Consider the following 26,267-nt stretch of genomic DNA (forward strand, 5'->3'; position numbering starts at 1 on the left):
AGACTAAAACATTTTATTGGATTTGTCTTACTATCTATATCCTTAGGCAAACGCTTCCAGTTTCTCACTTTTTAGTTGTCTTTTCTTTTGTCTCATCCCACATATCCTTAGCTGTCATAACCAAAACCTGTTTTTAATCCATAATCCTAAATAATTTATTTTATTATGTTCCTATAAATATGGGTATTGCTGGACCAGTTCACGTGTGGCTACTTAGTTTATAGCTGTGACGTTTCTTATATCTTCATTAATTTTATATTCAGAAAACAAAACTGTTTCAGAATATTCCACAACACTGAAATGTCCTTTTCTGGTTCCATCTGGTGCAGAATATCATCTGCAAGCAATGCCAACTTTTCTTGATTACCATACCAATTATATTCTTGAATTTCTGAGTCCCTTATTTTCTTTTTATTTTTTTTTTGCCAGTGGTTCTAAGTATAACAGAAAAGTAAAGGGAAACGAGGATATTTCTCCTTGGTTCCCCTGTTTAGACATGGCTTGTCAAAGGGGAACCCTCCCACTTTGATTTGTGCCTCTGATCCCTTGAATATCCTTTTAATTAATTTTATTGTATCTGAAAATGCAAATGCATTCATTGACCTGCTCATGCTATCCAAGTTTACTCTGTCAAATGCTTTCTCTGCATCAAGACCCACCAGTAAATGTGGTATTTTCCAACATTCTGCTTTCTTCTGGAGCATAATTTTTCTATTAAGATTGTTAAATGTTTGCCTCCCTCTACAATACCACTTTGGTCCATATCTATCAATTTTGACATCACCTTTTCCATTCTTTTAGCCATTATAGACATAAGCACATAAAAACAAGCCTATATGAAGCTGGATCAGATGGGTCTTTACCATCTTTAGGTATTACAGCTAGCACAGTTTTTTTTCCAGGATGTTGGAGCCTCTCTTTAATGTTACAAAACCTTCCAGAGCTTTTATCATTTTCTCTACTCCTAATTTCCCAACTTCCACTGGAATACCATCTCTTCCTGGAGAATTTCATGTAGATTGGTTATAAAGCACCATTTTTATTTCATTTCCTCCTATCGTAATTGTTGAGTCTCATGTTCCTCTAAATGTTGGCATATTTAAGTATTCCATAAATATTTCCATTTGTGGTTATTCTTGATTTCCCCACTTTTCTGCTATATACAACTGTCCATAAAATTTCAGAAATATCTCTTAATACACAATACCTGTACAGGATCTCTGGTTGTGTTACTTGCTATAGGCTCCATAAGTTTGGCAACAATCTTTTTCCTGCTTTCTGTTGCTTAAGTCGTCATATCAAGCATTTTTCTGCTTTGGAGTTGTTGAAAAACAGTTGCTTAACAGCAGTCTTTCTAAACTCATGCATATTTTACAGGTACTCCTTAATTCTTTCTTTAGCACTCTGCAATTACACTTACTTGTTCAATGAGGTTCCCCTTATTTTGTAGTACTTCAGCCTTTGTCAGCCCCTCTAAATAATTCTACCCTATTTGCAAACTGTTTCATTTTAGCCCACTGTAGCTATAACTTCTGGAATACTTTGTCTTTCCAAATAGCTAAGTAGATAATTCCCACTACCCATTCCTTAAATTCCCCTTTTTTAACAGGTAGGTGGGGAAGTGACAGTATCTCATTCTGTTAAATCTAGCCAAGTTATTGTACCTTGGAGAATAATATGGAAATTCACTTCTTTTTCGTACTATTGAATTCATGTCTTTCATACCAAATATTTTTTTTTTTTTTTTTGTTAAATTTTCTCTTCTGTCCCCAACACATCCTTATTGTTTGCAAATCAAATTCCAGTCCCCATGTGTAAATAATAATCCCCGCTGAAGGCTCATTATTTCTCCCAAAAAAATGTTAAGCTCTAAAACAGCAGTTTTAGGTGGAATACAAATACATGCCGGTGTTATCCCTTGACATTAGCCTCTTACTACTACAATTCTGACATTATTTCTTCCATCTTCTTTCACTGCTGGAGCTCCTCTAGCAATTCATTTAAGTACTCATCTTTTCCTTTGCCCATGAGATTCTGCAGAATATCCATCCTGGAATCCTTTCTTTGTCAAACTCACGCTCATTTCTTTCCAACTGCTGTTTGCACTCTGCATTTCTTAATATAATAAGTATTCTTTCCCTTCTGTGTGTACCTGTAAGACCATTCACATTTCAAGATATGGAAAGTGTTGCCATTATGCTAATAAATCATTATCTCGCTTATTATATGTGGCACCTTTTTTAAATGTCTGTTTACAGCTTTTTTGGTATATGCACCCATTAATGTTTGACAGGTTAATCCTTCATACATTTTTTTTCGTATCAGTATTAGAATCTGTCACATTTTACAAGACATTTGTTTTAATAAAAACCCGCAAAAAAATTACTTCTAAAACACCTAATGCAAACACACACAACTATGTGTATCGTCAAATAATGAAGTTTAACCATCCTAATGGGAACATTTGTGCCAGATAGACAGCTGCTAACACAGGCCCTAATTTACCTGAATTTGACATTATCCTTGTTAAGATGCATGTTGTTGTCTGTGCTTCTTATACTAATTGGTGTCTGTTGTTTTTTTAATTTTTATTCCCCCAACCCAGAATGTGAAATCTAGTTGCATACTTTCAGAAATCATTAACTTTACCCTTGAAGAAACTATTATCTTTCCTCCGTTAAAAAGCAAGTGAAAATAGAAAAATGTAGTTCTGTGTTGGAGCTTGAAGACAGCTGAAACAATTATTGTTAAAGAAAAACTTTTCATTATATCCTGTTTTCTCATGTTTGTTTCCACTTAATTTGTTTAATTAAGCCAAGGGTCTTGATCCAGAAATTCACCTATGCAAGTGTAAGAAAAAGCATATCGGCTCTACATATATTATTATTAGAAATGGTATATGGCAAATCTTGATTTGTTTTAATACCACATCTGGCTTTCTTAGATGTTTCAATGCATCTAATCCCCTATCTTTGTTTTTCTAATGGAAATACTGTTTGTCTTGGTTTTCTCTATTTGTGCTTCTATGGTGATATTCTACTTATAAGTTCATAGGTTGTTACTAGGATACCAGCCCAAAAAAAGCCTAACCAAGCTTACCCCAAATTTACCAAAATTTTGCTGACATTTGTCAGTACCCCAGGGAATTTTATGGTGACGATATTGGCTTGTACACATCAGATGCTTACAGGCTGCTCATGTCCGTTAAGAGCATAGGTGCCAAACCAGCGGCTAGATTGCAGTTTCCCATCTATAGGTCCAAGTTATGTTTGAATATGGTTAGGGATAAGCTTTGCTTCACATGGATAAGAAACCTGTTCCAGAAAATGTATAATCTTTTATGACACATACCTGCCCCTCCAACATGCTGCGTTTATTTGGCAGGTGAGGTTTAGGTTCTTGGAATGCATATTTCTGATGCTATTTTTTTTTGTGAATGTGCAAGGAATCCAGTGTGGGGGGATCAGAGGAGGCTTTGTAGGCTTAAGAATAGATTGCCGTGCAGCAGTCTGTAGTAGATGGAGTACAGGGATAAGACTTTGAGACTGTCCTAATGGGACTTACTGTTTACTCCCTGTGTTCTTTTCCTGAAGAACCTGTGGTATTTCAACCCATTTTTGAAGTGCATGGACAGATGCCTAAGGGTGCATTTTACTCGATGACTGGTCTGATGAGATCAGAGTACAGTGGAACAGTGGCCTCCTTGAACCTGGATTCCACATCCTTGCCTGTAAGTCGTGCAAAGTAGAATGATTTTTCTCACCATATGTGATGATCGAAGGTCAGGTTACTTGTCAACATGCATTCCCAGATTCCTTACAACTAAGTATATATTTAGGGCTATATTATCCCATGTTCCCTTCTTTTTCTTTGTTCTGTTTTTTGTGGTAAGACTTTGATCTGTTAGTTTAGCTGCACAATAATATCCTGTTTATTTCTGTTGTATCACATGAATTTCTCTTAATAGCCCTAATTTACTGAATTCATCTGTTTTACCTCCTCCTAACATTTTCTTATTTACTTTATGTAGTCTATTTTTTTTCATCTGTTTTCATCTCTAGCAAATCAAACAGGTCTTCCATCAGATCATTTTCTTCTGGACAGAGAGCATATTTTCTTCTGTTTCTCTTTTTGTGTAACTCTAACTGAACTTTTATGCCAGCCTTCTACATAAGATTCCATAACCTCGCCCTGTGCCATATTTTCTTCAGACACATCCTACTCCATCTGGGGTCATGTTGCAATATTGCCTGTATCAGAATTTCCTCTATTTCTTGCTCTTTCCCTTGTTGTCCAGTTCTAATTATACTTTCACGCGAGTTTCCTGCAAATGGGACCAGAGTATTTGCATATGGCATATCCTATTCAGATGCATCCTGCTCCCATCTGCTGCTTCTCCATCTAGAGACTTATTGGCCCATCATGTTGTGGTATTGTCTTTGACAGAATTTCCTAACCAAAACATTCAATCTACACAGTCTATCACATCAGTTTCTATTTGTTTAATTTTTAACTTGCTAATCATCTTTTTTACATTCCTCTTTTGTAACCTTATTTTTTGCATTGTATATTTCTCTCCAAACATCTTCAGAATTGCCTTCTTTGTAGTGATCAGTTTGATTTTTTTCTTCACTTAAATATCACGCCATATCAGATCTGGTATTCTTTCCCATGTCCATGTTTCTTTTAACACCTTTCAAAACCCTCTGATCTGAAGTTGTTGTCTTCATTTGTTCTTCAACCTGTCCGATCTGTCATGCATCTGACTCTGCTGCATTTCCAGCATCTGATCCAAGCGCCAAGTTCCTCCCCCACCCATAATACCGCTGTCTCCCTCCTTCCCCAGATCTCGTTTGCATCTAGCGTTAGTGTCGTGGTCTGGGCTCCAATTGACTGTATTTGGGTAAGTTGGTAGTTTTTTCTGTCCTAACTTATCTTCACTCTTTCTTATCGCCCCTTTCACCTTTCTAACTTGACTCTTGGGTGTTGGGTAAACATTCCTGCTTTCCTTCCTCTTTTTCAGGCCGTGTGTGTGAGTTTGGGTACGTGCTCTTCCCTTATGGCTGAGACGCCGAAACCTGGCTTTAGGAAATGCACTGAGTATGGCCACAAGCTTTCCCCAGCTGACTGCCACATTCTGTGTGTAGTTTGTTTAGGTGTGGCTCATCTTGATTCCTCCTGCTTGATCTGCGTGGGGTTCCATCCCCTTACATTGATCACAGGAGGAATAAGTTCATCCTGAAAGGTCCCCTCCTTCCTCCTCCGGCAGAGGGCCCAGCTGCTTCAGTGGATTCTGCCGCTTCTGCTTCCTCAGCCCTGACCTTTGAGACTCAACCTCCCGCTAAGAGGACCGGGGACGGAGAGAAGCAGAAACACAAGGACCGGAAGCGGTCACCTGACTACTCTACCTCAGTGGAGACTTTGGCTAAATCCTGCCCAGCTGTCGGAGCGGGTTCTCCCTGGCTCCTCTCCCCTTGTTTTTCTCTGGAGCTGGAGGTATCTCTGGTCCACTCACCACCTTCAGCTTTCTTCCACTGTCTCTTGAGACTGGTGTCAGTGGATTCTTCTTCCAGGTCCACCCGCAGCCACTCTGAAGCCGAGGTGGACATTATGATGTGGAGGCTTATCCGCACACAGATTCAGATGGGAGTCTAGCCTGCCCCCTCTCCCTCTGAGGCTGGGGCCATGCAGTCTGCTTTTGTCCCAATCACTCCTTCTCTGATCCGACTCCTGGTTTTGGAGTACTGTGGTCCGAGGCACCTCTGCATCGAGGCTTCAGCGCCGATGGTACCCTGTATCTCTATGCCGGCCATTACCCTGAGTGGCTCTGCTCCAATTAGCTCAGAGCCATGATCTTGGTAGTGGATCTGACATGGTGGTGTCTGCTCCGAGCTTATCACAGCCTAATGGCCTCTTAGGAGTCTCAGCACCTGGAGGTTCGGCGACAGCTTTCCCATTGGATCAGATGGTAATGGACCCGATCATGGTCCCTTACAGGGTACATTCTCCCTCTGCTTTTGACATGGTGGAGAGGGTCCTCTTTGTTCCATCGAGACCCTTGACAATTTCATCCTCCGAGTCCATCCTGACTCTTTCTGTATCTGGTCTGGATTCCACCATCCTAGCCCCTCTGGGACAGCCTGCTGCCTCTCTGCTTCAGAGGTTCCCCCATGGGAACAGATTGATGTTTTCGAGTCCTTCCCAGAGACTTCCACCTGAGGAGGCTCCTCGAAAATACACATGTAAAAAGAGGCACATAGACTCCCCCACCGGAGTCCCTCACCGAGGACACTGATTTGGAGGTAGGGGAGGGTTATCCCGGTCACCCCCAGAAGATGTCTCCTTCGGAGACATCATGGATATCCTTAGTGAGGGTGGGTGGTCTGTCCAGAAACCCAACCAAGATGAGTCATCGTTCCTGGAGGCATCTGGCGCATGACCCTCTACAATCCTGGGTGTCGGATGTAAGTACATCTCTGGAGTGGAAGGAGCCCGACACGATGGAGCCAATCCCCAAACACCCTGATAAGGTACGGCGTGCACAGTCATACAGAACTTATTGGACCAAGGGATCGCCTGTTGATGCCATGGTGGTGGCAGCAGCCACCAAGGAGGAGCTCACGCAGAAGAGCTCCGCAGTCCATCTGCCAGACCAAGAGTCTAGGATGATGGACCGTTTTGGGAAGCAAGTGTACACTTCAGCAACGTTCTTGGTATGTGTGCTGAACTACATGGCGCATGTCATTAGACTTCAGTGAGACCTAGTCAAAGAGATCACGGAGTCTACCCCAGGGTCCATGCTGGCAGAGGACAAGAAGGTTTTCTCCTTCCGGATGGCCACCATCACGTCAATTGCGAACACCTCTGTGCGGCTCCTCTCTCATGCTACCGAGAGCACCACTAGAGCATCCAGGGCAGGCATTGCAATTGGGCATCACACCTGCCTTCAGCTTTGTGCCTTCTCTGACCCTTTAAGGCATCATTCACTAATCCCCTATACGACTGTTCCACCCACTTTGGAAGTTCGGTACACAATGTTGTAGTCCAAAGCGAGAAAGATGGGAAGAGACTTTTTCTGCCATTGGAATCCACTTCTCAATCCCTCAACAGACCTTTTCAAGGAACCAGCGGGGGGGGCAAAGATGATGTGGTTCCAGAAATCTCAGGGTTACTCCCAGGATGCTCAGGACTCCCCTTCCTCCAGAGGAAGAGGAGGATTTTAACAGATGCTGCCCCTGAGGCAGAGGGGGCCCGAGGAATCACGGGTCTCAAGAGTCTTTCTAGGACAGACCCAGGCAGCAGGCCTGAAGGGCTGGCTGGCTGCTCAACTCTGGAGGCAGTTGGGGGGCGCCTCAATTACAGATGACCATTGGGTGTTGCAGATCATATCCAGAGGCTATTCAATCCCCTTTATTCAGTCACCACTCTCGCCCAACACCTCCCAGATGTTCCACCCGCACAAAGGGAGGAGGCAGCACTGGAAATTGCAAAGCTGCTAGAAAAGCGAGATATTCAGCTCATCCCACTAGACCAGTCTGGATTATGCATCTGTTCCAGATTCTTTTTATTGCCAAAGAAGATGGGGGGGGCACATTCTGGATCTTTCCACCTTCAGTCAGTTGCTACGACAGAATTCCGGATGGTCACTCTTCAGTCTATCCTGCCTTTCCTGCAGGAGAATGACTAGATGTGCTTCGACCTCCAGGATGTGTACTACCACATCAAGATGGACAGGTGCTCTTGGAGGTTCCTCTGCTTCTGGCTGGGAGCTAATCATTTATCAGTTCAGAGAGCTCTCCTTTGGTCTCACCACAGCCCCCAGGGTGTTCACCAAAGTGACGGCAGTGGTAGTGGCCCACCTGCTACTGTAGGGATTTCAGGTCTTCCCTTATCTGGACGACTGACTCCTTTCTGCCCCTTCCAGGCATAGACTCTGACAAGCAAGGGATTTCCTTCTCAAATAGCCCACCAGCTGGGCAATAACCATCAATCTCAACAAATCCCTACCGACTCCAGTTCAAGTTCTAGATTTCATTGGAACTCTGTTAGACCACTCAAACCAAGGTTTTCCTAACCTCAGTCTCTGAAATGTCACGTCTTGTGCATCCTTCAAGCTCAATCGCCAACAGCAGAATTGGTCTTATGGGCGTTGGGGTCCACAGCGGCCAGTATTACCCTCATTCCCACAGCCCAGTTGCACATGATGATACTTCAATGGACCTTTGCAGTTCAGTGGTCACTGATGGAGCTTCCATTGACTTACCCCACTCATGTATCCCGGGCATGCAGGGATTCTCTCCTATGGGTGGATTCATTCCCTGGATCTACTTCGGGGTTGCCCCTTTATTCTGGCTGCTCCTTTGGCCACAGTGACCATGGATGCCTCCTTATCAAGTGGGGGGCATTGTTTGGGAAGGATGGTCCAAGGCACGTGGTCTCCCCATGAGACTCTGTTGCATATCAACTTCCTGGAGATGAGGGCGGTTCTCCTGGCATTGCAAGCTCTCCATGGCTATCTTCCTCTCGGGACGAATGCCATCCAGACAGAAAATGTCTGTTGTCACATCAACCAACAGGGGGGATCCAGTTCTTATTCCCCTGTGTCACGAAGCCATGAGGGTTTGGGAGTGAGTGATCTCCACCAGCTGTTTTCTGGAGGCAACGCATATTCCGGGTAGGTTCAACATCCTAGCGGACAGGCTCAGCAGGTCTATCCTGTCACCTTACGAGTGGTCTCTGAATCCTTCGGTAGCGAAACAGATCTTTCTCAAGTGGGGTCAGCCTTGCTGCGATCTCTTCGCCTCTCCTTCCAATGCGAAGTACAGTGAGTTTTTCGCTCTGAACCCCCCACAGGGGGAAGCCCCCAGAGAAGCTCTGGTTCATATTTGGTCATCCAGTCTCCTATATGCTTATCCTCCTCTCCCTCTAATCCTGAAATTCCTTCAGAAAGCTCGCAGGCTGGGAAGCTCTGTCATCCTCTTTTCTCCATTCTGGCCTTGCCAAGTTTGGCTCCCTTCTCTCTGGTCACATGTAGTGTGTCTGCCCTGGACATTGGATCCAGTTCCAAATCTCATCTCTTATCCCTCAGGGATACCTCACCCAGACCTGGTTAGTCTGAAGCACACAGCTTGGCTGCTCCAGTTCCCATGATAATCAGGACTCCTGGGTTATCACCGGTCAAACAAAATATTGATGGCGGCTCAAAAATCTACTACCAGGAAGATTTATTCCAGCAAGTGGAAGCGTTTTTCTATTTGTGCATCTCAGCATGATCTAGACTCCTTTACTTCTCCAGTTCTGGCAGTTCTAGAATTTTTGGCAAGCATTTTTCATCAAGGCGCCAATTTTTCTACAGTCAATTTTCAACTGGCAGCTGTATGTAATTTTCATGTAGGTGATAAAATGGCTTCTCTGGCTTCTTCTAATCTTTGCAAAGCCTTTTTGAAAGGTACCTTTTTACTCCGACCAGCAATTTAAGGATCCAACGTTCCTTGGGATCTTACACTAGTTCTGCACGCTCTGGTCTCGCCCCCTTTTGAACCTGCAGCTTCAGTGAATCTACAGTTCTTGTCATGGAAAACTGCTTTCTTGGTTGCCATTACATCAGCCAAAAGGGTTTCGGAACTTCGGCGTTATCGATCAAACCTCCTTATTTGATCTTTCATAAGGACAGGGTGTCTTTACGCACTAATTCCTCCTTTCTCCCCCAAGTGGCTTCGGAATTGAACATTAATCAGGTAATTCATCTCCATCTTCCCAAACTTTCAGAATAAGGGAGAGTACAAACTGCATTTGTTGGATGTTCGTAGACAGTTGCACTTTTACCTACATAGGACTAAATCTTTCCGGAAGTCTGCTAAGCCCTGTTTTGGAAAACCATTGTCAAAGGTCACCATTGCTCACTGGATTTCCCATTTCATTACTCTGGCATGTTCAGCTAGAGGTTTACCCTTGCCAGATCATGTTAAGGCACAGTCCACTAGATCTATGGCTACTTCTGTCTTCTGGTTCAGAGTTTCATTAGATGACATTTGCTCTGCAACTACTTGAGCCTCCTCACATACTTTCATTTTGCAATACAAGTTGGACATTATATCCATGAACAGGGTATCCTTTGGCTCTGCCATGCAGCAGAATATCCTTCCATGAGGGCCGCCCAGGTGTTTAGTAGCTGGGGACTCTGTCCCACAGGTTGAACAGCAAATGAAGACGACAGCTTGAGATAAAGAAGTTATGTACTCGCCATAATTTTCCATCTGAGTTGTTGCTCTTCATTTGTCTTCAACCATCCCTCCTCCTTCTCCCTACCTTGCATGCAAGGGCTGTGTGGTGGCCTGGATAGGAGAGATACAGTCACCATGTTGGCATGCCCTTGTTCTCTTCATGCTTCAGGGGACCTGTTATTAGAGAAGATCTTGGGTCAAGATGGGATGCTTGGTTAGCAACAAACTCTGTCTGAAGGAAGGAGAGAGACAAGGGGCAGTATGGGTGGGGGAGGAGCTTGGAGCTCAGATCAGATGCTGGAAATGCAGCCAAGTCAGATATTTGCCAGATCTGAGTACCCACAGGTTAAAGACAAATGAAGAGCTTACAACTCCGATGCAACATTATGGTGAGTACATAACTTTTTATTGTTCTTTATCTTTATTTCACTTAACAGTGTGGCTTCCTTTTTCAGGCGGACCACAGCTAATTTAAGGGTCTTAGCTTATCCTGGGCTTTTAAGTTTTTTTTCTGTGCAGTTGTTTTTATTTATTTTTTTCTGTAATTTCTTGCTACACATCCTCTGTCTGGAAGTTGTGTTTTATTCCTAATAGTGACAATAAATCTCTTCCTTCTCCTCAGCAGTCCACTCCTGTATGCCTCTTGCTTGGCCTGGCAGTTTTTGTGGACTACTGCGTCCTTCTACCACAGGCAGGTCACCCTCCTCCTGAGCCTGGCCAAGTCCAGTGGTTGGGCTGCCTCCATGTTCAGAGGAGTTTCATTGTGGGAAATGCAGTGTATGCCCAGAACATATCTGCCTTGAGTTGCAGCTGGAACAAAGCAGTCGTGTGTGTACTTGTTAAAGCGATGATTTCTTTCTTTCTCTTGAAATGTCACCATAAAGATGTGTAGGACATTTCACTCGTTAGTTCTAGGAATTTTTGTGAGGCAGGGAAATAAGTTGTAGTCACTGCTAGAGGAAATCTGAAGCTGAGATGTCTAGGGCAGCCTTGTAAACCATCTACATGGACTGCAGAGATAGAAATGAGGTTGGACATTATTATCTTGACTGCAGGTGCAAAATTTATCTGCATCACTTTAAGAAGCAAATGTAAATGTTAGGTTATAATATCTGTTTAGTACCCACTGCTGTTTTTTTCTTCTTTGGGGGGATTGATACCTCCATAGCTAAAATAAAGGTAGATCAGGTAATATCAGTCTATTTTTTATCTGAATTTTTTTATGGTCTGTAAGTCAGACGTTGGATAAGAAAACATGAAATAATTTACCTCAGAATTCTTAAGAAACTAAAGCCAGAGACCACTAGCTGTAACTTTAACAGCTCACATGAATATGTAGTATCTGAAGACTAACAAAAATGTAATGGTATATATTTATGAAAGGTGCCACACTATGCATCTATTACATTGATCTCTGCTATAGATAAAAGGTGGAATTCAAAGCTACATCTAGGATAGGATGAAGGAATCGGCTGCCCAGGCAGCAAACTGTTAAAAGCACAGTTGACACTGTGGAGGTGATGCTGATTGGTCCCAATAGGTGAACGGTGCAATTTTGTGAGTATCAGTTAATCATTTAAGCAGCTGCAGTTAACATAACATCTGCTTAAATTATTTCATAGACTGCTTGTAGTGTCCGTGTTAGTAATTGTGACAAGGATAAGGTGTACCTCTTTAAGTTTGTGGTAAGGACAGGAAAGAGTTACTATGTAGAAGCATTTTGGTACTTTACCTAGTGCTGACGGGCTTTTTTTTTTCTTTTTCTCCTCCACTAACTCCATAGGTCTCTTTTTTTGTCCTCTTAACTTATGGGCACCCATCTGAGTGATTGCCCAGGCACTAGTTGCCCCAGCTGTAGGTCATAAAATTCCTTCTCCATCTGAAAAGTACAGCTGCCTTTAGTACTAGCTGTCACAGCAGATGGTTTTCATATAGGCGTGGTCTGCACTCTTGTGGGAGGAGAGGCTGGACTCTGCCCTTCTGAGCTGGGAATTTCTGGTTAAAGGCTTATAGTGCCTGCATATTTGAACGGTTTCTTACTGAAATTGGTGCACCTTGTTTGCTGTAGCATAGACTAGATCCAGGCCTGCTGAATCTAGCTTTGTTTGTATGCTTGTTGTTTGTTTGCTTATTTCCCTGAAATGCTAATTCCATCTAAAACGCGGCTTTTCAGCGCTTCTGTGGATCCCTAGTGATATCTGCATTGCTTACCGTACTTATTTCCTTGTTTCACTTGAATGAAAGTTACCGTTTGTCGTTTTTGCATTTAAGTTACCTGTAGCACGTTGCATTTAAGTTACCTGGCACTTGCTCACTAAAGCAATTATATAAGTCAGCACTAAAAAATTAAAAGGACTACACCCTCACAAACTCCCCTTGAGTACCTTGTTCCCCATTGGCCCTTTTTTTTCAGTTATAAAGGAATTCCCAATACTATTCTAGCATGTCCAAAGGTCAGTTGTCAGTCTCCACTCCGGTCCAGCTGGTGAATCTGGGCATCTTGAGGCAATGTTACAACTGCCTCATGTACACAGACAACCCTCTCCTCCTCCCAACAAATTCCAACACATGTGAGAGATGCAACCATATAGCCAAACTGGAGGCTAAGCTCTCTCAACTCAGTACTGGCATAACCAGTCAGGAGGAAAAGGAAACCACACTCACTACAATTCCAGTCTCACATAGACCTACCACGACAGCAAACCAAACACATAAACACACAAAAACATACTCGGAGACTCTAAATAAAAATCTGCCTAAGCAGTAGAGACCTCCAAAGCAGACACCCAAGCAACTGCTACCCCAAAACAAAACACGTGCAACACATAGCTCACAAAGCCAGCGTGCCGAACAGTCACAGCCCTTAAGGCTAAACAACACACCTGATACACTTGTAATAGGTGACTCTATCGTCGGACACACTGACGTCCCGCTCACCAGGCTGAACAAGGAGAAGGTCACGGTGAGCTGCCTGTCGGGCGCTAGGATCCGCCACATAACACAAGCACTCAGGTCACTCCAAGGCAAGTACAAATATGACTCCGTCATTGTCCATGCTGGTGTGAATGACCTGAGACGTACTTCTTTGGACTACATGAAAAGAGACATAGAGGAGCTCTCTGAGCATGTAGCTCAGGCCGGTATGACCCTGACCTTGAGTAGCATCTTACCCTCACCAAGAATGATGCCACAATATGAAGACAAGATGATCAATTTCAACAACTGGCTTAAGTATTGGTGTTATTCAAAGGGGATCCAATGCCTGTCAGCCTGGGATGACATGCTCGACAAGCCACAATGCTTCGATAGGGACGGCTTGCACCTATCACCCCTGGGCTTTCGGATATTGGCAAAGACTCTTGCTACCCCCATAGTGCCTTTTTTAGTTCAGGCTCAAAAGACAAACCCACCTCCATAGGTATCACAAGGGATAGTAGTGCTACTCAACGCCAGAAGTCTAAACCTCAAGATGCATGCACTCGAAACTCTCCTTAGCATGGAGAACATTGATATCTGTGCAGTAACAGAAACCTGGTTCAAGGCTCCCGAGAGCACCCCAGCACTACCAGGTTATACCTCATACCATGCTTTTCGGCCCCAAAACTTGGACCGAACCACAAAAGGAGGGGGGAGTATCAATATTCGTCAAAGATACCCACACCTCCAGGTTGGTGGCACAGCACGAAGCATCAGAGACTATCCATGTGCAACTAACAGTGGGCAAAACTGCCTTCCAGTTTATAGCCTGCTACAGACCACCCTCCCAAACCCAGGAACTCCACTCGGCCTTCCTGAGAACACTGGAAAATATGAAGGTCTCTCCAAACACCATTATATTGGGTGACTTCAACTACCCAAACATAGACTGGGAGCATTACTCTAGCTCCAACACCCTAGCCCAAAGGTTCCTAGAATTTATAAACTCAAATGCTATGGAACAACTTGTTACCACTCCCACAAGAGGGGAAAACATACTGGACCTGATCATCACCAACATGGGGACTCTATGCTCCAGACCAGAAGTGTATCCCTCACTGGTAAGATCAGACCATAAACTAATCTCACTGGATATTCACATCCCGACCCCACCCCCCTGCCCAGAAAACCACAGTGAAAAACTTCTCTAAAGCAAATTTCACACTCCTCAAAACAGAGGTGGAATCCTTCAAAGCCCCTGGGCCTGTGGAAAATATGGCCCAGACTGCAGAATCCTTTATAAACGCATTCTATGAACACCTTCAGGAATGCATGGATCATGCATTCCCAAATAAAACCAAGACCCAATCCTCCAAAGGCAGACGTCCTGTCTGGTGGACCCCAGCCATAAACAAACTATACAATAGAAGGAGGAAGCTACTACATGATAGAGCAAAATCCCAAAAAGGGAAGGCATCTCTGATCAGTAGTAGCAAAAACTCTGAGCACTCATAAAATCGTCTAAGGCCAGCTTTGAGAGAAAAATTGCACAGGACACTAAGGATAATCACAAGGCTTTCTTTAGTTATGTTAGGAACCTGGGTGGGAATTCCCAGATATGCTCAGAATTAGTCCAAAATGACAAAAAATACACCGAACCTACAGACATTGCCAACATCCTAGCAGACAGGTTCAGTGCAAACTTCACCCCCCCTCCCCACCAAAAGGGCAAATATCTATCCCAGCAGAGTGCTGCCCCCCTGACATCTCGGATGCTCAGGTAAGAGCTGCCCTCTCGAAAGCAAAAAACACAGCATCAATGGGACCAGATGGTGTCCCAGGCTACTTCCTACATGAACTCCAAGAAGAGCTAAACCCAAACATAAAACTACTGTTCAGTCTCAGCCTTACTACAGGATATGTACCCAAAGAGTGGCGTACAGCAACGGTGGTCCCTCTCCACAAAGGTGGTGCCTCAACAGATCCTGGAAACTATCGCCCCATAAGCCTGACTAGCTTGGTCTGCAAAGCTATGGAAAGGATCATCATGGACCTTATAAATAAAGATATTGGGGACCTACAGACACTGGATCCTACCTAGTTCGGCTTTAAGGGCAGATCCTGCCTCTTAAACCTGGTCTATTTCTTTGAAACAGGAAGGTGGTCCACACAGCCTACCTGGACTTCGCAAAAGCCTTCGATACAATACCCCACTCGGGCATTATAGATAAGCTCACCAGCTTAAATATAAACCCATATGTCACTAGATGGGTTGCAGACTGGCTCAAGGACAGAACCCACATGGTTAGAATTGCTGGAGACATGTCAGACTCCAAACCAGTTACAAGTGGCGTCCCACAAGGCTCAGTCCTGGGACCTCTCTTGTTCGGTATATATTTCTCAGAGGTACAGGCCAACACAGAAGGACTGTGGCTGACCAAGTTCGCAGATGACTGCAAACTGCGTGCCATAATCGACTCTCCAGCCGACACAAGCATCCTCCAAAAGGGCCTCATAGAAACAGACAACTGGTGCCAGAGCCATGGCCTCAAGCTAAACGCCAAAAAGTGTATAGTCATCCCCTTTGGCAAAACAAAGTGCCCACAAATTACCACATAAGTGGTAATCCATTAAGTACGGAAGAAGTAATTAGGGACCTGGGGACCCAAGTTGATAGCAATCTCTCATTTGACAACCACGTGGCCAAAGTGGTTAGAAAAACATTTTATATAGCCCACCTAATCATGAAGGGATTCACATCTAGATCAGGGGAGGTCATCGTGCCTCTTTACTCATCCCTCATCAGGCCCATAATTGAGTATAATGCCCCTTTTCGGATGTACCTTACCAGACACCTGCAGCAACTGGAAAGACCCCAAAAGTACCTCACCAAGAGGATCAAAGGGCTCAAACAGATGCCATATGCTGCCCGGTTAAAGAAACTCCAGCTCTACTCAGTGGCATACCGCTTGCTCAGAGGCGATTTGTGCCTGACGTATGAAGCCATGTCCAACCCGGAATTAATGGACATGCTGCACCTCAGAAAATCCAAATCCCATCGAACTACGCGCTCGAGAGACTTGATCCACAGCACTGAAATAAATAGGACATGTTGGAGGGGCAGATTCATAACCCAGAGGCTCCCTTCACTCTGGAATAAAATCCCAGTCCAGGTTAGGCAGAGTCCCTCATTGACTCTCTTCAAGAGGAATCTTGATGAGTGGTGGGGGATCGTAGGTTTACCCCAGGTATCACTTCTATGTCACTGTTAGACAGAGGTACAGTATACTAACCTCGAAAAAGGGCATAGCAAAATTAATTTAAAATGGGTGGTGAAAGCCAATCACACTCTGGCTAGGCTTATAAATGCCCTAGGGCAGATAGCCTAGTATGAACCTATGTAGTAGTCTAAGCTATATGGATTGTATTTCTAGACTTGTCTAAAGCCTTCAACACAGTTTGTCACAGCAAACGTCTACTTCAGATGTCCTCACTAGGTCTGTCAGCCCACTCTCTATGGTTCAAAAGCTACATGTCTAATGGGTATTGGTAAAATGGTACTCAACGTCCTTTTCTTACCTTCTGTAACCACCAGTGTATCGTAAGGCTCTGTCCTTGGTCTCCTCCCCTTTAACATTTTCACCAACACCCTCTATACATCCACATAACAGGCTACCCTAGTACAATCCGCAGAGGATTCCACTTTCATTTGTACTTCTGACAACATGATACACCTACAAAAAAATACTCAGGAAGCTTTAGCAGCCACTGAAACATGGCTTTGTAACTCACCACTCCTGCTAAACCCAAAAAAGACCAAACAACTACCTTTTCCTCCAAATCTCTCTCACATAAAAAAAAAGTCCTCTCTCTTGATGATACGACTATTAAAGACACTTCTGATAGCAAATTATTAGGGGTTGTAGTGGATGAGCTTGCATATGTGACCTGCATATACATAGGTTCATAGGTTGGTACTAGGCTGTTGGCCCTAGGGCCTATGCAAGCCTATAACATATTAAAAGATACAGGGCATTTTTTGGGGCTGTTAGCCCAGGTGGTCAAATTGAAAGAAAAGAGATTGTTAATGGCCACGTTGGATGTTAACAGTCTTTTTACTGTTATTGAACATAATTATGGGATAACAGCAGTGGGAGAAGTTATCAGCAATCTGGGAGCAACAGATCATATGCGACTTACTGTGGAGAACCTGTTATCCTTGGTTTTGAATAATAATGTCTTCCTGGGACCAGGGTCCCTTTATAGACGAGCACAGGGGGTAGCCATGGGCACCCCGTGTGCCAATACGTACGCTAATTTAGTGTTATCCAAATGGGAGACCAAGGAAGTTTTGAATAATCAGGAATGGCTAAAACACATAGTCCTATATGTTAGGTTTGGAGATGATGTTTTTATTTTATGGGATGGGGATTTATCCACCTTTGAAGGCTTTTTAGCTTTTCTCCATACCACTACTACTTTTTTGAGTTTTAGTGCCAAAACTTCTTTCACTCAGATAGAATTTTTAGATGTCTGTGTGGAACAGACGGATTTGGGTTTCACTTCGAAACTTCATAGAAAAGAATGTTGGCAGAATGCACTGCTATCCTTTGATAGCATGCACCCAAGGCACATCTTTCCTAACATCGTAAAGAGTCAGGTGGGCAGGATATCCAGGGTGTGCTCTGAGGATGCATGTTGTGATGAGGAATTGTCCAGGTTAGATCAACATCTTACCGACAGGGGATATGGGAGAACCTTAGTAAATAATGTTATGAATAGTAATAAACAATATAGAAAGACAAGATATAGGCCATGGATGAATGGTTTAGATAGGGACAGACAGGACAGCATTGATCCCAATAGAAATAAGAAGGAGAAACCCAAACTTTTCTTTACTTATGGTAGCAACATCAAAGACATATGTCAAATAGTGCAGAGTAATTGGAACATATTAACAAGTGATATTGGGTTGAGAGATATAGTTGGTGAACGTCCTATGTTTAATTATAGAAGAAACAAGAACCTAAAAGATTTATTATGTAAAGAGGTACATTTAGATAAAGGGCCTATATCTAATGTGAGAGTGGGTACCCATCCCTGTGGTAATTGCAAGGCATGTGTATATATTAAGAGTGATACAGATTTCAAACATCCAGACATGACCAAAACTTTTTATTTTAAGGGGAGAGCAACCTGTAGGACGCAACATTTGGTCTATATGGCCAATTGTGAAGAATGTGCATGTTTTTATGTAGGCATGACTAACAACATGCTCAAAGTTAGGATTTTGCAACACCTTAGTAACATCAGAAATTGTGATTTGAGTAATGCACTTTATAGACATACAAGTAAATATCCTACACATACTTTTAAGTTTAGATGTATTGTTAACATTAGGGCTAATGACAGGGGGGTGATATCAAACACAGAACAGCCCTAGCTGAATCTAAATGGATTGTTGATTTAAGAGCACATAGACCCCCAGGTCTTAATGATGTATTACCTATTAAACCTGCGCTACAGAATAGGTGGGTTTTTGTGAGCAGATGATTGGATGGTCTGTATTTTAAATATGGCTGTATTGTTGTTTTAAAATTATGTCTGATGAAGGGCTATCCCGAAAGCGCTAACTTTTATTCAATAAATGGTGATTTTATTGGCTTTGTCTTGGCAGTGTCCTGTTACTTCTCTTTTTTGGATTTATCTGTTTTGGTACTCTGGGACTTCAGCATAACGTTTTATCTTTGTTTATTCTTTAGCCATAACAATTCCCTGGATATTTCTTCCCACAATATTTACTTCTCTGGACCCCTGTCTAGCAGGGCGACTGACATGATCCCCGGGGTGAATTTCCGGTCTCCCATCCAATCATCAAGGTTCCTTTTGAAGAGGGCCAATGAGGCGCTCTGCTTGACATGTATGGGCAGTCTATCCCAGAGTATGGGGAGTCTCTGGGTCAGGAACCTATCCCTCCAGCATGTTTTGTTCATTGTGATGACAGGGTTTCGATCCCTGGAGCGTGTGGCTCTGAGGGATTGGGATTTCTTTAAGTGGAGCATGTCCAACAGCTCAGGGTTTGACATGGCCTTGCTATGTTAAGCAGAGATTGCCTCTGAGTAGATGATATGCCACAGAGTATAGCTGGAGTTTTTTTTAGACAGTCAGCATATGGCATCTGCTGCATCTGCTTTAGGCCTGTGATTCATTTAGTGAGGTATTTCTGTGGCCTTTCCAGCTGTTGCAGATGTCTTGTGAGGTACATGCCAAACGAGGCATTATACCCTATAATGGGTCTAATGAGGGATGAGTACAGTGGGACAATGACCTCCTTTTTTCTGGATGAAAAGCCGTTGGTGATGAGGTGTGCCACATAGAAGGATTTCCTGACTGTTGTGGCGATGTGGTTATCGAAAGTGAGACCACTGTCCACCTGTGTCCCTAAGTCTCTCATCACACTTTCGATGTTTAGTGTCCTGCCACCTATGTGGTAATTCATGGGTACATGTTTTTTTCCAAAGGGGATAACTATACATTTCTTTGCATTAAGCTTGAGCATGGCACCAGGCATCTGTTTCTGTAAGGCCCTTTTATTTATTTATTTAACATTTGTTAACCGGGAAAGTCCGACTTGGAACAATGCCAATTTTCAGCGGAGGCCTGGGGAGAAATGCTCCAGATGCATATCTTTGTAACGTGGGAGGAAACCGGAGCACCCGGAGGAAACCTACACGAATACAGGGAGGACATGCAGATTCCACACAGGATGCACCCCAGCCGAGAATCGAACCGGAGAACCTCTTGCTGTGAGGTGACAACATTACCGCTGCACCACTGCGCCTTTTGTAGAATATCCACATCATTTGGGGATTCAATAATGGCTCCCAGTTTGCAGTCATCTGCGAACTTTGTTAGCCAGAGTCCCTTAGTGTTGGCCTGTACTTCAGAGAAGTAGATTCCAAACAAGAGTGGTCCCAGGACTGAACCCTGAGGTACTCCACTTGTCTCGAGCTGGATTTGGAGTGTGCTACCTTTACAGTCTGGGTTCTGTCAGTAAGCCAGTTGGCAACCCATAGAGTGACATAGGGATTTATGCCCAGCTTAGTAAGTTTATCTATGATTCCAGAGTGGGGGGGGGGGTGTCGAAGGCCTTGGTGAGATCCAGGTAGGCTGTGTGAACTGTCTTACTCTCTTCCACAGCTCTGGAGACTGATTCAAAGAAGTCAATCAGGTTCAGGAGGCAAGATTGGCCCTTCACAAACCCATAAGCATAAGAAAAATATTATCAAAAACTAGGGATGCTTTAGGCCAAAAACTGTCCCACCAATGTAACTAAAACTACACTCGCCACACCTCCTCCCCACACTTCTTAATGGTGCTGCCATCCTCCCTAACCTCCAGATTTCACAAAAATTAAAACATGAACAAAGTTTTAAATTTGCAGCAAGTACCCCTTTCAGAACTCCCCATTGTATAGCACTGAAAAGCTCAACTAACATATTCTCTCTAAATATGCTGTAAGCTTGTTTTTCCCTCGCTTCATATTGCAATTCCTGTTTTTGTATTAGACTAAATTACCTTTGATTTCTCTACATACAAGCTAAACTTTCACTAAATATTAAATGATTGTCGTACACTTGTATAGGTTCTTAACCAAAGTTTTTTTATGTCTAAATTATTATAATTTTAAACTGCAGATGTTTTTGTTTTATTTTTGAAGATTGTAAAGTTGTTCTGAAATGCTTTGTAATAATTTGGAGCTTTTCTCCCCAGGCCTCTGCCGAAAATGGGATTCTACCCAGTCAGACTTTCCCAGTAATCAAATGTCAATCAATAAATAAGTAAAATATTCTAAGGCTGTAAAAGCCAGCCAGCTTCCAAAGCGTTCAGGGCATCTTCCATGTGCCCAATTTATTAATCTGAGCTGACTAGAAGCTAGGTTTGAGTGCCAAACCCTTCAGAGCTTTCCTGCTGCTAAAGAGAGCTTTCCTCTGTAGGCTTTTGAGGATTGATCAGCTAATGTGGTTTCATTGCTATGTGGATAATTTCCCTTTGAAAACCTTCCATTTTACTTTTTATGAAAGAAAACTGACTTTCTGAAAATTTTAAATTATGCTAGGAAAAAGTGTTTTTAATGACTGTCCTGTGACTTTTTTTTAAATTTTTTGAGCAATAATATTTTACTTTATTTTTTTCTATGAAAAGTTACTTTACTTTATTGCATTTTAATGGCGGAAAAGTTGCTTTTTGTTTACAACTTGCATGTTTTACAGACTATTGCTGCAAGTCTTCCCCAGGAATTCTGCACCTTTTTCAACTTGACAGTGACTCTCTGTTCCTTGGTTCTTCCTTCTTCCAGCCGCAAAAAGAAGAAAATTGTCAAAAGGCTTTTGTCACCACAACAGACTGCTAAAGTGCCGCAGTTGCAGGTGGGTGACACAGTGGATGTCTCCGCTGTGGCCAAAACTGTTTCCTCAAGCCACTCCTCTTTTTTTCTTGAGTTCTGCTGGTGTAGTCTCTTCAGCCACCCTGGCCTGGGACTTGAATGCGTCCTCTGTGGCTGTTGGAGTATCCTTGGGAGGCAAGGAAGAGCCACTCTTTTTGGTCATGGGAGGAGCAAAGAGTGACACTGTACCTAGCCAGAAAGCTGTGTCCAAACCTAGGACTGATGGGTGCTTAGGTTAGTACTAGGCTAACCGCCTTTGTGGGCCACTTTAAGCCTAGCCAATTACTCCATGTGAAAATCAAACCCTGCACCTTGTGTCTGTATGTAAAGGGCCTTCCTGGTAAAAGTGGGTCTGTTTCTGCAGAAATTTGTGTATTTAAAAAAAAAATGTTGTATTCTCCCTGTTTCATTTACTTTAGGTAGTAATAATTTATTGGGCTTCATTTAGGATTTAGTGAAGGCTCTTGACTCTTCCTGCATGGCTGCTTCTGGTAGCAGAAAGAGATTCTTCGTTTTCTGAAGAGCTTTAAGAGTTTTAACCTCAAAATGATTGTGAAGGCACAGATTGTGTTGTCTTCACAGATTTCTGATTCCGATTTTGAGGAAAATTTGGCTTTGGCCATTTCTTGAGAGACCAGTTCTGCATCTTACCTTTCTGAATTTGTTTGCCATAGTACCAAAGTTTAAAATGCTGTCTTCACAGTTTATTACCCCTCATTCCCCATTTGAGTTTTCTAGTGACCTTGGATTTAAAAGATGTTCCTAGAGATCCAGATTTCAGGTGTTTATTATGTGTGTTTTGCGTGTGCTTCAGGATCGCATTATCTGTTCTCTGCATTTCCTTTCAGTCTATTTACTGCTCCTAGACTGTTCACTAAAGGTCTAGCTCCTGTGCTAGCCTACTGTGGACATTTTCCATTATGACTTGCTTATATTTGCAGCGTATTTTCCAAAGTGTCAGAAGTCTTTCACTTGGGTAAGGGATTGCTTACATAGGCTGGGATTCCAACAGAAGTCTTGTTTTGTTCCTTGTCACAGGATTATTTTCCTCCGCTGTCTCCTGGGAACTTCACTTCAAAGAGCTTTTCTTCCACACACAAAAAACATCCTGTGTTTAGATCCATTCCTGAGGTTTTCTAGTTAGACTACTGTCTTGGGAATTCTCCAGGATTCTGGGTCTCATGGCATCTATGATTCACCTTACAGTTCTCCATGAGAAAAATCTAGTGGTACCTGAAATGGCAATAATATTCCCCTTACATATTGGATCCCAGTTTTGTGAAAAAAGTGGGATTTTGTAATAGGGACACCAAATTTCTCAGAATCTAGGTCTCTCATTCTTCCATTCCTGCTGTAGCACAGTTATTCACAACAGACACCTCAGACTTTTGGTTAGGGAGCAGTATTTATATGACTAAAAGTGCAGGGTCTTTTTAACAGAAAAGATAGACTAGAACCCATAAGCATAAGAAAATATTAGCTCTAATAAATGCTGTTATAACGCTGTCATATTTGGTCCCTGAGACCTCTACAAGTGTATATAGACAACACCACAAAGATGCAGTACATGAACAATCAAGGAGGAACCAGATTTTACTTGCTGTGCAGACTAGCCATGATAGCCGGGGATATAGCCTTACAACATAGTCTCACTCTACAGGTGTCTTACATACCATCAAAACCCAGGACAGACCCTAACGAATAGAAATTGAATTGGAGGGTCTTCAGGAATTTATTTAGCATGTTCCCAACAGTTGGATCAGTCTATTTGTTTTATGTGGAATTAAAGAAAATCAGTTGGCAAAAGTCTTCTCCAAGACTCCTTACAATAAGGTCTGGAAGACGGATGCATTTTCTTTTCTTTGGACAGGGATATTCCTGTATGCTTTTCCACACTTTGCGCTAATATTTAGGGTAATTTTGAAGAGTCAAAAGGACTCTCCTAATATCATTGTGGTGACTGACTCCCTTCAGGCCCAGACAACTCTGGTCGTCCTTTCTTTTGGAAATGGGAAGGACCATTACCACAAGCTTCCTCACAGACTAAATTTACTCACAGCACACCGGGATTATTTGATGCATCTTGATTGCAAACTGCTACAACTGACTGCTCGGATGGTAGAAGTTCTTCTTGAGCATCTTTTTTTCGAAGGACTTTCAGTAGGTATTAATGAAAGCAACAAAGCCTGCTACTAGAAAATCCTATTCGTAAATAGAAAAGGGTTTCCTAGTTGCTGCTTACTAGGGCTAATGTTTTTCTGGTTCTACTGTATTTGTGTGACCTAGTATCCTGTGGCTTGCCTTATTCCTCAGTCAGGGTTCATTTGTCAGCCATTTCATTTCAGTATATCTGGCCATGGACCCACATTCTTTCATTCCAGTTTTGTATGAAAATGTTTTTGAAAGTGCTGTTATGTGAGACGCCTCCTAGAAAACGGGTAGCTTCACATTGGAATCTTAAATTGTTAAGCTAGTTCAAACAGAACAAGAGTTATCAGTCTGAGTTGAGGTTTTTGACATGGAAAACAGTTTTACTAATTGCTCTGACCTCTGCAAGAATAACAACTTGTCTGAGCTGCAAGTTCTCAAGGTGGGACAGCCTTATTTAAATTTCCACAAAGTTAGTTTCCTTAAAAAAAATAATTCCTTTAGAAGTAGTACTTCATTTATGCCTTCAGTGGTGTCTGAGTTTAATTTAAGGCTAGGTATCTATCTCCCTTTCTTCATTCTAGCACCTAAAAATGATGTTGAAAGGATACTCTTTACCTTGGCTGGCACAGACAACTCAAGTACTATCTTAATGGAACAAAATATTTCAGAACGTCTGAACAGTTGTTCATGTCTTGTGAAGATGAGAAAAAAGGACAACCAGTGTCAAAACAGAATATTTCAAAAGAGTTGTCTCTAGCTATTCACCACAACAAAGATATTCCAGGCAGGATTAAGGCTTATTCTATTAGAGCCTTGGCTTAAATTGTGAATTTTTGGAAAAGGTTGGATTCTACAAATATAGTATAAGCAGCAACATGGTTCACTGTGCAAGCTTTTACAAAGCACTGTAAACTAGATTTTGTCTGGGTTTAGGACAGGCATTACTAAGCACTACTTTCCACTGGCTCCTGGACCACTTAGACTTCAACTTTTCAGTCATGTTAAATTGTGGTAATCTAGCCATGTATTTTAAGCTACTGCAGCAGTGATCCATATGAAGAACATAGTACAGTTGTGTAAGTAAAATCACCATAATAGTAGATATTTGAATGATCACTGCAGTAGCCACTCCCTCCCTTCATCCATATCCCTTGTATGTGTTTTTTAATGTTGAGACATGGACATTTTAGTATTCCCAGCATTGTCCACAGGGCTTTAGCCACCCCTTCTCTGTTGGCATGGAAGCTCTTCAGGGCTTGGCACACAAACCTGACTTTTAGGCAGCTCAGCTTGAGCTGACCTAATGGTTTGAGGGTATGGAAGGTTTCCTGAAAGGTTTGGAAGCTGGCTGGAAATTGTAACCTTAGCAGGATATAACATATATTGCTTAAGTTAATGTATCATTCATCTTTAGAACATCTACTGTCATGGCAAGGTTATGTGCACAACTGTATTTTACTCTCTCCCTACTTGAGACAAGTGTCTGTGCCATTTGCACAGGACAGTGCCTGTTAGCTACCCAATTTGTTTAAATTAAACTTTTTCACATGTGATGACAACATTGTTTAGTTTATAGACAGACAAAAGTTTCAAGTCTTTTTTATTAATACAATTGTTTCATTCGATGTAGGATAGAGATTTCCGTTTGAGGATTTTGCTTCCTTCAGTCCATGACGTTAAACATGCAAGGTAAGGAAAACTGTTATTGCCCAACATCTATCTTCCTTTCCAACTGTAAAATGACCAATGTATGTTTTTCTGTTCCCTGCCCTTCCTGCGTTGAATCGAATGACACTGGGTTATAGAATTACTGACTAATATTTATATGTTGAATCTGTCCGTATTCCTAGTTTGATATGAACAGTCTTTGCATTCATAGTTTCCCAATAGTTGTGTTGGGTAGTTGTACGATACAGATATGTTTTGCTTTAATGCTGGTAGTTGGAAAGATCCATTTAGCTGACTTTCTGAGAAACTCATTTGTTTAAAACACCAAGTTTGTGGTATTCCAGCATTAGATGTTTTGCATCTTTGTCCAGATTATGGCTGTATACTTTCCTTATCTATTTTTTTTTATTTTTATTTTTATTTTTATTTTGATTAAGCCTTTTCTGGAAAAAGAAGACTACTGTTTAAAGATGCATTAATGTTTTTCTTAGAAGATTTTACTGGCTAGATAAATTTGTTAGAAGTTTTTCAGGAGAGATGAAAGCGAGAAAAACAAATAACATGACAACTGCATTGTTGACTTTGTTTTTTGGATTTTGTCATTAAAAAAGGTAAATAATTCAAATAAGGCCATTATCCAGTTAGGTGAAAACCTGGTGAGACTTCTGTAGCCTTTAAATAGTAATAGATCCTGCTCATTCAGTCAATATGATCTGACTTATGGGTCCACGAGCAGATTGTTGGCTGCAACTTGGTAAAACTAGTGTTACAGCCTCCAACCCTTTTAAGAATTCTTTTCCACATCATGCTGTAGTGTACAATGTTAGCTCCACTCTCATTGCGAACAGACTTGGAGTTAAGCT

The 26,267-nt window shown here is 42.4% G+C and overlaps 1 protein-coding gene across 1 annotated transcript in view; it reads left to right on the top strand.

Moving 5' to 3' along the window:
- Positions 1 to 26,267, top strand: part of FANCL (FA complementation group L) — a gene marked incomplete in the record, with an annotated part of 1,961,518 nt that overhangs the window by 89,968 nt on the left and 1,845,283 nt on the right. Inside the window, 1 exon segment of the mRNA XM_044054938.1 lies at positions 25,367 to 25,425. Within this exon segment, the coding sequence (XP_043910873.1) occupies positions 25,367 to 25,425 (59 nt within the window).

The sequence above is a fragment of the Protopterus annectens genome, chromosome 1.part2 (assembly GCF_019279795.1).
Source record: "Protopterus annectens isolate FY-2018-M chromosome 1.part2, PAN1.0, whole genome shotgun sequence".
NCBI lineage: Eukaryota > Metazoa > Chordata > Ceratodontiformes > Protopteridae > Protopterus > Protopterus annectens.